This window comes from Osmerus eperlanus, chromosome 16, assembly GCF_963692335.1.
Source record: "Osmerus eperlanus chromosome 16, fOsmEpe2.1, whole genome shotgun sequence".
Lineage (NCBI taxonomy): Eukaryota > Metazoa > Chordata > Actinopteri > Osmeriformes > Osmeridae > Osmerus > Osmerus eperlanus.
Window position 1 is genome coordinate 1,383,206 of NC_085033.1, and position 14,761 is coordinate 1,397,966.

Genomic DNA, 14,761 nt, shown 5'->3' on the forward strand with positions numbered 1-14,761 from the left:
AATAAGCCTGAGAACCCTATGAATTGCGTCCTATCATTGCAGAGTATGCTGGCAATGGTAGGTTTGTAAAGATGATGAGGACATAAATGGAATAACAATGGATGGTAGTTTTGTGTTGTTTATTTCTTAGTATTTTCATATTTTTCCTGTACCATCTCCCCATGATTTCTTGTACCATCAGAGAACTGTTACTATGCAGTTGCTGTAGCCAGGAAGGGCACAAAGTTTGGGTTCAAAGACCTCCTGGGAAAGAAGTCATGCCACACTGGTATCGAAGAATCAGCAGGCTGGAACATTCCAATTGGAATACTATCCAAGGAAATAATGCAGTGGGATGGCCCTGAGGTCAAACCTGTTGAGGATGGTGAGTGGGTACTGAGTGCTTTGAAAAAAATGTTTACCGGTCTATGACACTGACCCTATTTATTATATTTAATATGAACATTTCCTCAATGCCCAGCCAGCTTCCAGTTGTAATTGTCCATGTGTAGTCTCTATTGCCTTTGTTATCTCTTTCATATGTTAGCAGAGTGTTTGTAGGTCCAACATACTGTACTGTGCATGTCCTGCACACGGAAAGCTTCTGTTAATGCGTGTCTTCAACTTTTTTTTGGTGTGTGTAATGACACAATACTTTAATCTACAGTGGTTAGTATGTTCTTCCTGGAAAGCTGTGTCCCTGGATCCACCAAACCTTCACTATGCAAGTTGTGTAAGGGAGACTGCACCAAGACCCACAGTGAACCCTACTATGGTTATGCTGGGGCCTTCCAGTAAGTGTACTTCCTCAAGACAATTTCCCTTTTGCTGCCTCTAGAGTCTAAACAATGCTACAAAGCTATCCAGCTCCCAACCCGGCCCCCTTGTTTATTTTTCCGATGACATTGTCTCTCTGCTGCCACCAGATGTCTAAAAGATGGCAAAGGAGAAGTGGCCTTTGTCAATCACCTGACTGTTCCTGGTGAGAGTTAGAGCACTAGCATAGCATGCATCCATTGTCCCAAAGCTACTGTAATTGTTACATTACTATTGAATTTCAAACCCCATAGGCTGTTTCTAACCCTAACTTTAAGGTTAAACACAAATCAATTTTCATGCCAACATGTTCGTCACTGCACTGTCAATAGTCACTGTATTTAAGTCAAATCAAATAAGAATAGATCTTTTAGAATATTTTATCTAACACAGGCAACTAAATGATGGCTTTTAATGAAAAAAATCTAAAGCTGTTGATTTCATAAGCCTCACTAGTGTTATGGCTCCTATCTTGCAGTCTCAGAGAGAGACAATTACGAGCTTCTGTGCATTAATGGCACCAGAGCCAACATGGACAGCGCAGAGACCTGCAATTTGGCCGAAGTGCCCTCCCATGCAGTGGTTGGACGAAATGACCCAGAACTGACAAAACCTGACCACTGTCCAGGTACATATGTGGCTCTGGATCTAAATACCTGGGTCTAATTACCTGGGTCATCAGACTTGATGATTGACATACCGCAGGAGTTCCCTGTATGAATGCACAAGAAACAGGACAGGTTCAGGACTGGTTTCAAAATGATACGTTTTCATGAGAAATAGTTTGATGAATAATATGTAACAAACTCCACTCAGAGTTTGGTTGAGCTGCCACCCACCACGGACTTCTTCCTGTACCTCGGAGCAGATTACTTGAGCACAATCCATTCTTTGAAAAAAGGTTTGTCTACACATACACATAAACACACTCATGTATAACTTTTGATGTTACATTGATGTTCCCTCACATGATTCCACCACAGAGCAGACCAAAGAATCTACAGACACCATTAAATGGTGCACTGTTGGCCATGCTGAGAAAGGCATTCATAAACGTTAATAGCATGGATGACAATGGTGTCACAAAGATCGATTGTAAGAATGGGATCACATTTACATTACATTTACATTTAGTCGACGCTCTTATCCAGAGCGACTTACAGTAAGTACAGGGGCATTCCCCCGAGGCAAGCAGGGTGAAGTGCCTTGCCCAAGGACACAACGTCAGTTGGCATGACCGGGAATCGAACTGGCAACCTTCGGATTACTAGCCCACTTCCCTCACCGCTCAGCCACCTGACTCCCATCACGACTGAGGACTGCATCCAGAGGATTATGGTAAATCAAAATGCTCTGATAAATGTGTCCGATTAAATGTTTTTTGTTTTGTAATTAATTTTTTTCTGTCCACAGCGCAAAGAGGCAGATGCCATGTCGTTAGATGGAGGAGCGGTTTACACTGCTGGGGTGTGTGGCCTGGTCCCTGTCATGGCAGAGCAGTATGATTCAGGTATGAAGCAAAAACGTGCACACTGTGCATTGTCCTATTTTCTTTTTTGTCCCTTTCTTATTTTTAACCTGTAGCACTTTGAGATTATACCTAAATATAAAGTGCATTACAAATAACATTATTATTATTAAAATGTTAAATTAACATGGTTGTTATGCTAAAATTATATTTTCTCAACAGATTTCTGCACAACTGCTGGAAGTAGTAAGTCTTATGAGTTTGTGTCCCATCTTGCAATAATTTCAGATGATGTATATCCTAATACTAATTTGTCTACCTTTCCTCTCAGATTCTCCCTTGTCCTACTATGCGGTCGCAGTGGTAAAAAATAGTTCTAAGCTGACCTGGAAAACCCTGAAGGGTAAGAGTTCTTGCCACACAGCCATGGGCAGAACGGCTGGTTGGAACATCCCTATGGGCCTGATCCACAAACAGACAGGAAACTGCAACTTCAGTAAGCTGGTTTTTATTCTATACATCAATCTCCTCATACAGAAACCAGAGCACAATCTGACTGTGCTTGTGCCATGAATGTTACTTGACTTCATGCAAGTTCATTTTTCTGTTGTCAGGTGATTTTTTCCCTGAGGGTTGTGCCCCTGGAGCTGAGACAGACTCAACGTTTTGTAAAAGGTGAGCTGGTAGTGGAAAGCCTGTGGGGGATGATTCCAAATGTAAGCCTAATTCTGAGGAGCGGTACTTCGGCTATGATGGGGCCTTCAGGTTGGTGACACCAGACAATAGTGATACGCAGGATTTTTAATACCCGCACCCATCCAACCCATTATGAGAGCCAACCCAACTCACAAAAATATGCGTTAATCAGCCACTTGGTCCAAAACCACCAACTTAAACTGACTCAATATTCCAAATGGTGTTCTTTATTGTTGAATAGCAGCTAAACGAGTAAGTGGTAGCCTCTTCTTTCTGACCAAGAGTTTTGGTGCTGGCGGTGTTTAAACAAAAGCTATGGATACCACTTACTAGGAAAAACCTGATAGAAGAAACTTCAACACGTTAAAACAAATGCATGTGTTAGGGTTAGGATGTGTATGTGTATTTAGGAGAGAGAGAGAGAGAGAGAGAGAGAGAGAGAGACGGGGGGGGAAGAAAAGGTTGAGGGTGGACTGGTAATGCATACAAAATGTTTCTGTGAGTTATCAAAACGTACTTAGAACGCTGAATCGTCACGTTTTTACCTGCCTTATGATATATTTTCGAGAAAGCTTATCCAACTCACCCAACCTGCGGCTCAACCCGCGGAAACCACAAGTTGTGGTTCAACCCATGCATCCCTACCAGTCAACCTTTATAATTCTATCAAAAAAACAAATGTGAATTGAATAATAACAGTCCCTTTGGGGGGGGTTTCTATTAAAGATGTCTAGCTGAGAACGCTGGAGATGTGGCCTTCCTCAAAGACAGCATCGTGGAGGAGAACACTAATGGTAAGAGAATCTGGTATTTGCCTACTGTTATGTTATCTTCCTCTCATCTGCTTCCCGATGTCTCTTTGTCTTCTACCATAGTCAGTCATATTATTCTTTCACTATGATTCCCCTTGTCTAGGTAATGGTCCATCATGGGCCAAAAATCTGAAGTCAGAAGACTTTGAAATAATCTGCCCAGGTAAAGGGCCACACCCTGTTAAGAAGTTCATTGATTGCAACCTTGCCAAGGTGCCCACAAATGCTGTCGTGACACGGGATGAGATTGCTTCGAAGGTGGTAGCCGTACTCCAGGAACAACAAGTGGGTGCAAATTCCTCAGAACACTCCTTGATAGATCTGTTGTTTCACTGTTGTGCCATAGGTTAAGTTTGTGGTTGAAATGGTTCAACATACAGGTTGAATATCTAGTTCCTCGCACACATTTGATAACATATGTCTCATATTTATGTATAAACATCTTAAAAGTGTATGTTTATGTTCCACTTTTTTGTACCATTAATCTCCATGTAATTTGTCTTTCTGTGTTTAGGCCAGGTTTGGCTCTAAGGGCACTGATCCAGTTTTCAGGATGTTTGAGTCACAAGATGGAAAAAACCTCCTCTTCAAGGACAAAACGCAATGCCTTCAGGATCTTCCAAGAGGAACAACGTACATACATTTCCTTGGGAATGAGTACATGAATGCCATGAAGTCTCTCAGATTGTGCACTGACTATACTTCAGGTATGTAGACTCCCATACATGACAGCTGACAGAAACTCACATTCACAGACATCTTTAATGAAACTATGCTTTGTTCTCCTCTACTTTAAACAGATCTGGAAAAAGCCTGTGAATTAAGATGTTGTAATAAGTCAGCATAGATGAGCTGTCATCGCAACATGCACACAAGCCCGATTAAAGCAGATAATGTATATATGTGAAGTTTAGAAATTGATTTATTAAAACATATTTTTGTACATTGGTAAGATAAAATCAACAAACATGTACTATATTCTCAAATAAAATGAAATATAGCATGTGTCTACTAACTTCCCATACTTTCAACACAACTACATTATAACAGAGAACACGGAAAACCACAGAGAACACTTCACAACACAAAATTCACTTTTGTTTAACCATACCAAAAAAGTATCTGAATAATCTAGTAAAGTGCATTAGCTATACAGCTATGGAGTATACAATAGGGTCCAAAAGTCTGAGACCATATTGAACATGGAATAGGGGAATTGAAGACTGAGAATGGGGGATGTCTTCCACTGACTTACATTCACTTTATAGCATGAAAAGTATAGAAGATAGAAAGATGGTGTTTGTTTCACAGCTATGAATAGCAAGTCAGCCTGCTGAACAGTTTGACATATGAACAGAGTTGGTAACCTGAAAACTGACCAACCAGCAGGGAGGTTAATCTGCCTTTGACTTTGACAGGAAAGGTATACATTGTAGGAAAATGTGATTTGTACATGGTTAATCAGCCTTCCATAATTTATGACAATTTTCAATTCACATCCATTTTCTTTACCTCCATTTCCACTTCACATGCATCACCTTCATTTTAATCCAGTATTTTTTGTTAATCTCAATACACAGGATGTGACAATGGATCGATAACCAATTTAGGAAAATCAATACTGGGGTAAAGTGGTCTGTTTTCCTGGTTCCAGTTAAAAAGCCTAGCAGCTGAATTCTGAACCATCTGCAGGCGAAAGAGAGAGGCTTAACTCACACCCAGATACAGAGCGTCAGTGTTGGGAAAGTTCACTTTCTACATGAACTAGTTCAGGTTATAGTTCACAAATTTTAAAATGAACTAGTTCAGTTCATAGTTCAAATTTGAACAATAGTACGTTGAGTTCACGTTCACCAAAATTATGAATGAGTTCATGAACTTTCGTTCAATGAACGCGTTCAGGCACAACACTGCAGAGCGTTACAAAAGTCCAATCGAGAAGACATAAAGGCATGCACATCTTCTCCAAATCATCAAGAGAGGATGGACTTCAACTTTGGTATAGATCTAAGATGGAAAAAGCTATTTTTAACAACAGCATTTATTTGCCGATCAAACTTGAGCTCAGTGTAAAAAATAACACACAGGGTTTTCGCATAGGTTACAGAGCGCATTCAGATAAATTCGGTTATACCAAAGACGCGACGTGTAGGCGGTAGGGCGGAATTAAATTGCAAAAGTACAACATCCTTGTGTGTATGGTATTCTCGTTCATCTAATCATTAATCTCCCGTAAATAGTACTGTAGCCTAGAACCTCAAATCTGTCGGAACGGCAAACTGACTCAAATCGAAGCAGAAGGCTGAGAATATTTGAATGTGCGTGATTTGAATACTAATTCTTATAAACATTATGCGGAATATAAACATTTGACATGTAAATATCCCTCTTCACCTGGGTACGTTTTGAAACTCATCATTACTAGCTATAAAGCAAAGTTTCAGAAAATATTTAAAACAACTTTTTAAATTAAGCCAACCTTCTGTTTTAAATTGGTTATAGTTGGTAGTGTGATGAAGTGCTTTACTATGGCAACTTTTTACACTACAGTACAGCCACCAACATGATGAAATGTTTGGCCCCCGTGCTTCCAAGGGGCCTATTGAGCTTTCTTGCGGGTTTCATCCGAGGATATCTAAGAAAAAAGCCTGATGACATGGCGCTTTTTGCCATGTACTACTGCTTGGAACTTCAGAAATACAAACATGGTAGGCTACTTTTTTATTAAATAGTCTGCAGCTTAAGCTCAGTTACAACGAAAACAAAATAATGGCTACTATTGTAGGCAATTACCTACAATCATAGAGAAACATGTGGATCTGTCTCTCCTATAGAAAACCCAACCTATTCAGTTGACCGGCTAATCAAAGAATTCCATAAACACAGAGGTAGGTAATTTTCTCATATTATCTCCTATTTGTTATTGGCCCTCTGGACAAAGGGACCAGATTTCTGATTATAAAAATGCAAATGTCTCTGTTCTCCATAGCACACAGGCTCTGTGGTGCTGCTTATGAGCAGGAAATGCTGAAGTTCGGATACCAAGCCTCCTCCAATGAGAATGTGGATTTTGAAGCACTACAGATCTCAACTAAGGAGAGTAAGATGTGGAGTGATGTTAAAAACATTACTACCCACACTACCGGAGACCGGGGAGCAACTGGACTCAGTGCCACAGCGACAGCTCGTCCATCAACCTCAACCACCAACCAACCAGCTGTTACAGACCTTGCTGTTCAAGCAGCCTCAAAGAGCCCAACTCCCCCCATTGCTACAACCGAACCAGCTTCCCTAGCTGCTTCAACCTGCCCATCACTCCATGCTGTCATAACCTCCTCTGGTGCCTCAGAAGCCCCAGTTCTCCCAGCAGCTCCAGCCCCCTTGGCTCTGGCACAGGGGGAGACCCACACCCAGGGACTTGCTTCCCAGCAGCAGCCTAAACCAGAGACGATCACCTCAATCTCTGGAGCAACACACCCAGGTGAGCAAAGCACCAAAGATGAATGTTGATATATGACTTGCTGTTAAGTGTCATTTGTCAAGTCAATGTTGCCCAGATAGAACGTTAACAAAAACTGGTCATCTGATCACTGTGTCTCCCTGTGTTTCTGCTAGATTCCCCCTCTGAAAGTAGAAAGATGCCAGATAGCAGCCGCAGGGACATTCCTCCACCCTCTCACCAGCCTGCACAACATCATCACCACTACTACTTTGCTCATCCTCCCCACCCTCCACCCACACCCGGCCAGGCTGTATCACCAGGTTTTTTTCCTGCCGGTCAGCCTTTCCTCCCAGCACACCAGTCTCACTGGTGCCAGGCTCCTCCAACACTGGGCCATCATTATGGTTACCCACCACACCTCAGCCCTCACAACAGCTACACTGGATACATGGCACCAAACGTGGCTCCTAGCCACTGTGGTCACATGCCCTCCGGGCACCACCACAGCCACCAACACCCCCACCCACAGCACAGGCAGAGGCCCAGGGTGGCGACTGGCATGAGCGAAGGCAAGAGCGAGAATGTGACCACACCCAAGTGGCTCAACTTGCCCTCCTTCCTCCACCACATGCTGGACAGTGGCACCCCGTTGCCTCATGGAGGACCCAAGGAAGAATGTAGCGGTTCCAACCACCCCACTGCCAAAGCTTCTCACTGGACCCAATGTCAGCAGAGGCAGGAGACGAAGCCATGCAGTGCACCAGTAGATAAGGTTGACGTTGGCAACACCAAACCCCAAGAGGGCCTATCTTCATAGGGGCCAGGCACAGAGCCAATCCTTCAGAGATTGCATCACTAGGCTACTATTTGATGTAATCTCATCCGATTAATTAAGAAAACAGAAATACAGTTAATTTGGTGAATATTCATTGAAGGCAGTCTTCAATGTTTAATCTAAGCCTGGAAGCTTCCGTTAATGATATTGTAATTAATGCAGCTTGGGTGAATTTTTTATGTATAACAAAAGCCCTACTTTTGGCCATGGCCTTTTTAGACTCTAGCATTAAATCACTTCTCCGTTTTGTCACTGCAAAGCATTCTGCACCACGACATGGACAGAGGAAACCTGTATCTTTCCTTATATTTTTATAAACTATATGTCAAGCCATCCCTTGAATATGATTGTTTAACTTTTGTGTGGTGTTCATGTGTTTTGTTACACACCCAATGTTCCAAGAAACCCCAATATTAGTGGGAGTTTTCAACAATACAGCCATAAAACTTTTTTTTTTTTTAAGTTCTCCCAACCCATTTTATAGTGTCACACACTACAAAGGGTAAAAAGTGCAACGAAAGCAGAAAGGCATTTAGACAGACAGGGAGACAGATAGGTCTTTTGGCCATATCCATTTAGCAGGGCCAGGGATGAGGAAAATACAGTGAAGGCACACAGCAACCTTTTTGTTACACTTTTATTTTTTTCACCTACATATTACACCGTGTCCTATCTGAATGCGACGCAAGCGACGGGACGCTCGGCATGAGACACAATTAATAATATTAAAGCCTAGAACTGGAATCTCTGTGGATAAAAAGGCCTGCATTATGACGTAGGTAATTTTGATTGTAGTGATTGGATCTTGTTGGGTTGAGGACTCCACTGGCCACTCGCTAAGGTACATTTCTTAAAAGGGTCGGGAATAAATTGTTACATTCTTTTTCTTACATTTCATTTTCACATTAGCGATATTATTGTCCATTCCACGAACGACTAATAATTACAGCTGTCGTATCTTTGTAGATGGCCAGGCACTTCGAGCCACCCCCTACGCTGATAATTCCGTACGGACTTAAGAGTTGGCTGGAATGTATATGCAGAGCCGTATTCACTGAGCGACCAAAGAAAATAACGGAATTTATTTCGGCATACTGTGAGGAATTACATAATTTCAGTGAACGTAAGTTATTTTCAATTGAATTTGACCAGCAAGATGTGTCAACTACGCAGCATAGCCTACCTTTTAGTTTAGCAGGGCGATGTTATTAAACAATTATATTTTACTTCAGAAAACATTCTAGTGGACACTAAGGATGTTATACATCTGTACCAAGAGATACGTGGTAAGAAATATAAACATAAAAAAACAAAAAAAGAAAGAAATGAAAATAATTACAACATGATAACATACAATATGATGAATTCTTTATAGAGGCAAAGTTTGTTAGAGGGTGGATATCACAGAGAGAAACACCAGCTGGCAAGGTGATAATGAACAATGAAGGACTAATGCCACCTAGGCCGTCTGTGCGTGGGATGCCCATGACTGAAATTTGCATACTGGGTTCCTGTCTTGCTGAAGAGGCTTTATTAGCCACCCATAATATAGAGCAAAGAGGAACCTCAGGGGAGCCCTGGGTTAGGCTAGAGGAGCATTCTTACCCACAGACAAAACCACCTGATCCTGACCACCAGGAAGTTGAACACAGCCCAACCCAACCCTCTGTGGAGGAAGAGAGCCAACCCGGCTCTGCTGTCCAATCAGCTGCCTTCTCAAGGAACTGTCTGGTGAAAGTGGGTCAGTCTGCTGTCATCAGCAAGCCCAGTGCTGCGACCGATAATGTTATCGCTGTCCAATCTGAGAATCTCCCAGAGACCACCATCTTCAGCAGAGACAGCCATCCATCCTCAGCCCTGTTATCCAGACGTAGTCCAACCAGGACCCCTTCAGCCAGTAATATGACTGGACTGTGTGACCCTACAGAGGTCATGTCTAATGAAGAGGTCTCCTGCAAGATACCTTTGATGAAGAACCTTTTTCTGACATATTCTGCGGATAGCTTTGGTTCTTCAGGATCGACGGATGACCAGTTGTCTTCTAGGAGCAGCAGTGTGATCTCATGGGAGGATGTTTTCTCACGTTTTCTGTCCACTGGACAGGTTGTTTCCACTGCATCTTATCAGGGTGATACTGAACTCGTAAGATCCTCTACTGAGCAGACAAAGAAAGCCCCCTTTGAAACTGTGGTGGTTGGAGAATGCAGAGAAGAGAGCGTGGAAAGGGAAGGAGAGACACTGGACACACACACAACTCCCAAAGCATCTCTCACTGTATTTCCAGGGACATCTGAGATGGGTGAGAAGAAATGTCAGTTGTATATTTCAAAAACTTTTCTTCTGTTAATCTGATATTATTTGACCCTGAGTTTGATTGACTCTGCCATGAGTGTTTTTGTTTTGTAGAGTGTCCATTAATGTTTGACGACCTGTCAACTGGGTTTTGCATGGTCACCATTCCACCAGTGACACTGAAACATTCAGATGCACCCCCTTCCAAAACAGAGACTTTTGCCAAAGACACTGCTGCTGTCGAGGAATTTCAGAAAATATCTGAAGAACTCGTCAAAACAATTTCCGTGGAGGCATTAAGGACAGTGAACAGAAAACATCATCATGTAAGCTTAGAGATCTCCAACATTGATTCAGATGACCCTGTGGCTGATGAACATTCTGCTCACGTCTTGTTAGAGCATCAGTCAAAGTGTTTTTCAGCTGTTAAAGAAAGCTCCAAGGCTTCAGCAATAGTAACAGAAGGAGACACCACTCAAAAGATGTCCTTTGAAAGAGCAGTTTCAATTCCTCAATCTTCATTCCAGATCCCTGGTGAAGAAGAGAGTGTAGGAGCACAAGCCGAGATACCAGAGAGACACACGTCCCCCAGATTATCCTCACAAACATACTATGTGTCAGGTAATTCTTTTAAAACTCTATTAAGATCATAAAATCATATTCAGTCATATCTGTCATTGTGTACAGTGCCAATTAAAACAATAAACTCTATTGTGAACAGTATTTTATGTTTGTTTGTATGTATGTTTGTTTCCTCAAACAGTTCTTGTGTTGTTATAACAGCTGCAGGTTTATCCCCTGAGACTAGCCGGACCAGGGTCTCCTCTGACTCCCTCACCGACGGTACAGTGTCACCAGCCCAGTCTGATGTCTGTGGACATGAGAAAACTTATAGAGCATCATCAATGTCAGAGCTTCTGAAGACACCTGTGTCAGCATCTTCACAGAGTCCTAGAAGTCAAATATTAGAGACGGCTGCCTCTTACACAGCAATGGTGGAAGCAGAGACACATCTCCAAGAATCCGGGAAAGAATCATCCAGCCTGACCAGGTCAGGCGAGGTCCTAACATTAAGGAGTGATGTTGCCGCAAGTCCTTCTCCCTCTGCCTTGATGGTCATTCGGAAAGTGTCCTCTGCCAAGATCCCCAGTAATGAGGAGAGTGTGGGGAAACCAGCAGAGACACCCGAGAAACAGGCATCTTCTAAAGTATCTCCACAGACATTCCCTGAGTCTGGTAATGCTCAAGACACACTATATTGTTAAGTATACAATATTGATGCTGCTAAATCAACATAGATGTACAATATATAACCTTCATTATTGGATCCATATGTTTCTCCAGCATGGTTACCAAGATGTCCTGCCAGTGACATAACAGAACATGCTTCATTTATATCCACAGTCATGACCCATAAAGAGTCCTCACTCATAATCCCCACTAGTGAGGAGAGTGAGGAGAGGCCAGCAGAATCATTAAAGAGACGTACATCTCCAGGAATATCTCCACCGGCATTACTTGTATCCGGTACAGTAAAGATCCTACTGAAGATTCCTAATGTAAAAAGTTTCTATTTTTCCTGCCTATTTTTATATCTCAAGCTGGCAAGTGCACAATGTTGTTAAGGCTCTGTGAAGCCTTTTGACTTGCTTGTTAAAAAGTCTTTACATTAACCCTTGTGCTGCCTTCCAAAGGTTCATAACGAACCATCGTTGTGTTTACCCAATTTTACCCAATACAAAAACAAATAAAAATAATTGTCTTTTAACCGTCGCAATGTAGGGGGTCTGAGACAGCCCAACGGTTAAAAGAAAATGCTTCACTTTGTTTTTGTATGCGGTAAAGTTGTCGCAATACAATGGTGGGTCACAATGACTGATGGGTCAGAATGACCCGAAGATAACACAAGGGTTGAGTTTGAAATTATTCTTGTCCACTGGGGGATCTTAATTCCTATACTCCCCTTAACCCTTGTGCTGATCATCCCCATCAGAGCAACTACTCCAGCTACCTGTAGCTGCTAAGGGGGGCATTTTACCTGCATTGTCCCCTGTGAGAGACACAGAGAGAGCTCCGTGTGAAACAGCAGTGGAGGAACAAAGATTGTTGTCAGTCAGGATCTTCAGAACAGAGGAAAGTGTGGGGATACTAGCAGAGAGACCAACAGTCTACAGAGATCCTTCAGTGGAAGATTTGCGTATCACTTCATCTATGGTAGAGGAACTGGAGGAACTGGTCTTGGAGATGAAGTCTGAATCAAAAGTGCCAAGGAGTGACATCATCGCAAAGGCTCCTTCTCCTGCAGTGACAGAGGCGGCCAACAGAGTGTTGGCACTCAGGATCCCCAGTAGAGATAGTGTGGCGAGACCAGCGGAGACACCGGAACGGCACACATTTCCCAGCGTTTCCCCCAGAGTATCTCCACAGACCTCTCTTGTGTCAGCAGGTGCAGTACAGTTGATCCAATAACATTTCCCTCTGCACTACAGTGGTGCAGATTTGTCTTTTGCAAAGCTGTGTAGTCATTTGAAATGTTGTTTTGTTCATTTCTACCCTTCCCTATATCTGTGCTATGAAATGTTTTTTGGCAAAGGCTGTTCCCCAAAGTCCAGTCAGTCCAGATTGTCCTCATCATCGGTGAAGAACCGAAGGGAAACTGCTGTCGCTGCTAGGGAGGTTTCACCACCGCTATCCCCGAGAGTTTCTCCAACAAACACCACAGAGAGAGTTCCATCTGAACCAGGCCCTGTGGCAGCAGCACAGAGAGCATCCTCATTCAGGATCCCCAGTAGAGAGGAGTGTGTGGGGAGACCAGCAGTGACACCAGAGAGACACACATCTCCAGGAGCATCTCCACAGTCTTGTCGTGTGTCAGGTACTGACATCCTTTACACTACTCGTGACAGTTGTCTGAAATATAGAAAGGTTTGTGACAGCATATTTACATACTTCGACTTTGGCCTCCACAGTGAGCCTGGTCAGGGCTCTCTCTGACCCCACCAGTCACAGCAAAGCTCCGGGTGGAGAGTCTGTTCATAAATCAGTAGAAACACAGACCTCTTCTGATTCAGGTTAATAATGTAATGTAATATAATATTAGTTCGATCCAAGAAATATGCTAAATTCAATGGTTGTAATACTTTACCCTATATATATATATATATATATATACTGTAGGGCTGTTGGACAAAACCACACAGGTGACAAGGCCACAATCACAGAGCGTGCAGAATACATCAGGTATAGATAAGTCGAGAGGCTTTTGCATGGTTATGCTTTGAAATAATGTAGTCTTTTATGAACTGTTTTGGGTCATTATTGGTTGAGTTAAAACAAAGTCTTTGTTTCAGAGGATCAAGACCAGAGCTCGATGACAGGTTTTACTGGATTGGACCAAGTCAGCCTTTCTGAGCCCTCCCTTCAGAACTTTGCCAATTGTGTGTGGACTCTTTACAACTTGACCAGAGATTCTCCTGAGGGCTGTCTGTCCACCACAGTACTCTCCCGGCCTCCCTTCAACGGCTCAGCTCACATCAGGAACTTTGGTCCAGAGCATGTTCTGTTGGCAGAGAGGCCCTGTCAGCAACAAGTCGAGACCCAGAATCCTGCCAGCCAGCCAGAACTGTGTCAAGCTTATCAGCCCCAGCTGGTCCAGGCTCAGCCGGGCCCAAGTTGGCCCTACTTCCCCGGGATCCCATCCTCAGCCCTCCCCCTTCCCCCCTCACGCCCCACCACCCCCAACCAAGATATCAGCGTCCCCGACCATTTCCTCTTTCTGGATGGTAACCAGGTGTCATTGGGTCAGAGTGCTCCTGCTTCAACTACAGTTCCCACTGGCCACAATCAGCCTTCTGGGTTGAGGACCAATCAGCCTGCTGGATCCAGGAGAGACAGCCCCCATGGGTTCCTCTCCTTGTCCTTTCCAATAGAATACCTGATTGGTGAGGAGGGCCGAATGGTCTCCCCAGCACTGATCCGTGTGCTCTTACCCCAGCCCAACGAGGAGGAAGAGAGACCAGCCTCCAGAGAGACTAGCAGCCAGAGAGACTAGCCGCTGGCAAAGGCGAGCTTATCTGCAGAGGACTGCAGAGTTTTTCGAAGCCTCTTATTAAACATGGAGTCATCTAGAACTGTCCTGATTATGTCTTTATTGCTGCTGATAACATTGCCTGCTCAGTGACCCATTTCACAGACGATGTCGTCAAGATTCAACTCCTGAACACTTTCTTCAATACTAGTCAGAGGACCTAGGGTCTGGGTAACAAGATAAGCAAGACAAATGCATTCTTTGAGTTAACATTAAGCTTTTATTTAGCAACAATAGACATGAGTTTATTCTGTAATTGAGATATACACAAGAACTGAGTAGATAAAACTGTGCGTTCACAGGGACTACAGACCAGGCCCACTACACTGTCCTA

At 43.2% G+C, this 14,761-nt stretch overlaps 3 protein-coding genes and 1 pseudogene across 3 annotated transcripts; all 4 read left to right on the forward strand.

Annotated features, from left to right (window-relative positions):
- Window positions 1-4,671, forward strand: part of LOC134036497 (serotransferrin-like) — a 5,172-nt pseudogene extending 501 nt beyond the window's left edge.
- Window positions 4,672-6,328: 1,657 nt separating this feature from the next.
- On the forward strand, window positions 6,329-8,336 carry LOC134036850 (protein pygopus-like). Its single transcript, XM_062481975.1, has 4 exons — window positions 6,329-6,479; window positions 6,606-6,659; window positions 6,761-7,252; window positions 7,387-8,336. Exons 1-4 carry the CDS (start codon window positions 6,335-6,337, stop codon window positions 8,028-8,030), a joined length of 1,335 nt encoding a protein of 444 aa, XP_062337959.1. The 5' UTR covers window positions 6,329-6,334; the 3' UTR covers window positions 8,031-8,336.
- A 682-nt stretch (window positions 8,337-9,018) lies between these two features.
- Window positions 9,019-12,357, forward strand: LOC134036499 (uncharacterized). The gene is made up of 7 exons (XM_062481482.1): window positions 9,019-9,171; window positions 9,281-9,334; window positions 9,424-10,347; window positions 10,455-10,666; window positions 11,498-11,576; window positions 11,745-11,944; window positions 12,334-12,357. Exons 3-7 carry the CDS (start codon window positions 9,483-9,485, stop codon window positions 12,355-12,357), a joined length of 1,380 nt encoding a protein of 459 aa, XP_062337466.1. The 5' UTR covers window positions 9,019-9,171; window positions 9,281-9,334; window positions 9,424-9,482.
- Window positions 12,326-14,464, forward strand: LOC134036765 (uncharacterized). Its single transcript, XM_062481841.1, has 4 exons — window positions 12,326-12,698; window positions 13,140-13,215; window positions 13,310-13,411; window positions 13,691-14,464. The coding sequence occupies exons 1-4, from the start codon at window positions 12,552-12,554 to the stop codon at window positions 14,389-14,391; spliced, it is 1,026 nt and encodes a 341-aa protein (XP_062337825.1). The 5' UTR covers window positions 12,326-12,551; the 3' UTR covers window positions 14,392-14,464.
- Window positions 14,465-14,761: the final 297 nt, after the last annotated feature.

Bases quoted from the DNA above. Each gene is read 5' to 3' on its own strand.
- LOC134036850 (XM_062481975.1), top strand. From the start codon at position 6,335: ATGATGAAATGTTTGGCCCCCGTGCTTCCAAGGGGCCTATTGAGCTTT. The intron at 6,480-6,605 runs GTAGGCTACTTT...TCTCTCCTATAG, and splicing joins ACTTCAGAAATACAAACATG to AAAACCCAACCTATTCAGTT. The intron at 7,253-7,386 runs GTGAGCAAAGCA...TGTTTCTGCTAG, and splicing joins CTCTGGAGCAACACACCCAG to ATTCCCCCTCTGAAAGTAGA.
- LOC134036499 (XM_062481482.1), top strand. From the start codon at position 9,483: ATGAACAATGAAGGACTAATGCCACCTAGGCCGTCTGTGCGTGGGATG. The intron at 11,577-11,744 runs GTAATGCTCAAG...TTATATCCACAG, and splicing joins ACAGACATTCCCTGAGTCTG to TCATGACCCATAAAGAGTCC. The intron at 11,945-12,333 runs GCAAGTGCACAA...CATCCCCATCAG, and splicing joins TATTTTTATATCTCAAGCTG to AGCAACTACTCCAGCTACCT.
- LOC134036765 (XM_062481841.1), top strand. From the start codon at position 12,552: ATGGTAGAGGAACTGGAGGAACTGGTCTTGGAGATGAAGTCTGAATCA. The intron at 12,699-13,139 runs GTGGCGAGACCA...AGTAGAGAGGAG, and splicing joins GGATCCCCAGTAGAGATAGT to TGTGTGGGGAGACCAGCAGT. The intron at 13,216-13,309 runs GTACTGACATCC...TGGCCTCCACAG, and splicing joins ACAGTCTTGTCGTGTGTCAG to TGAGCCTGGTCAGGGCTCTC.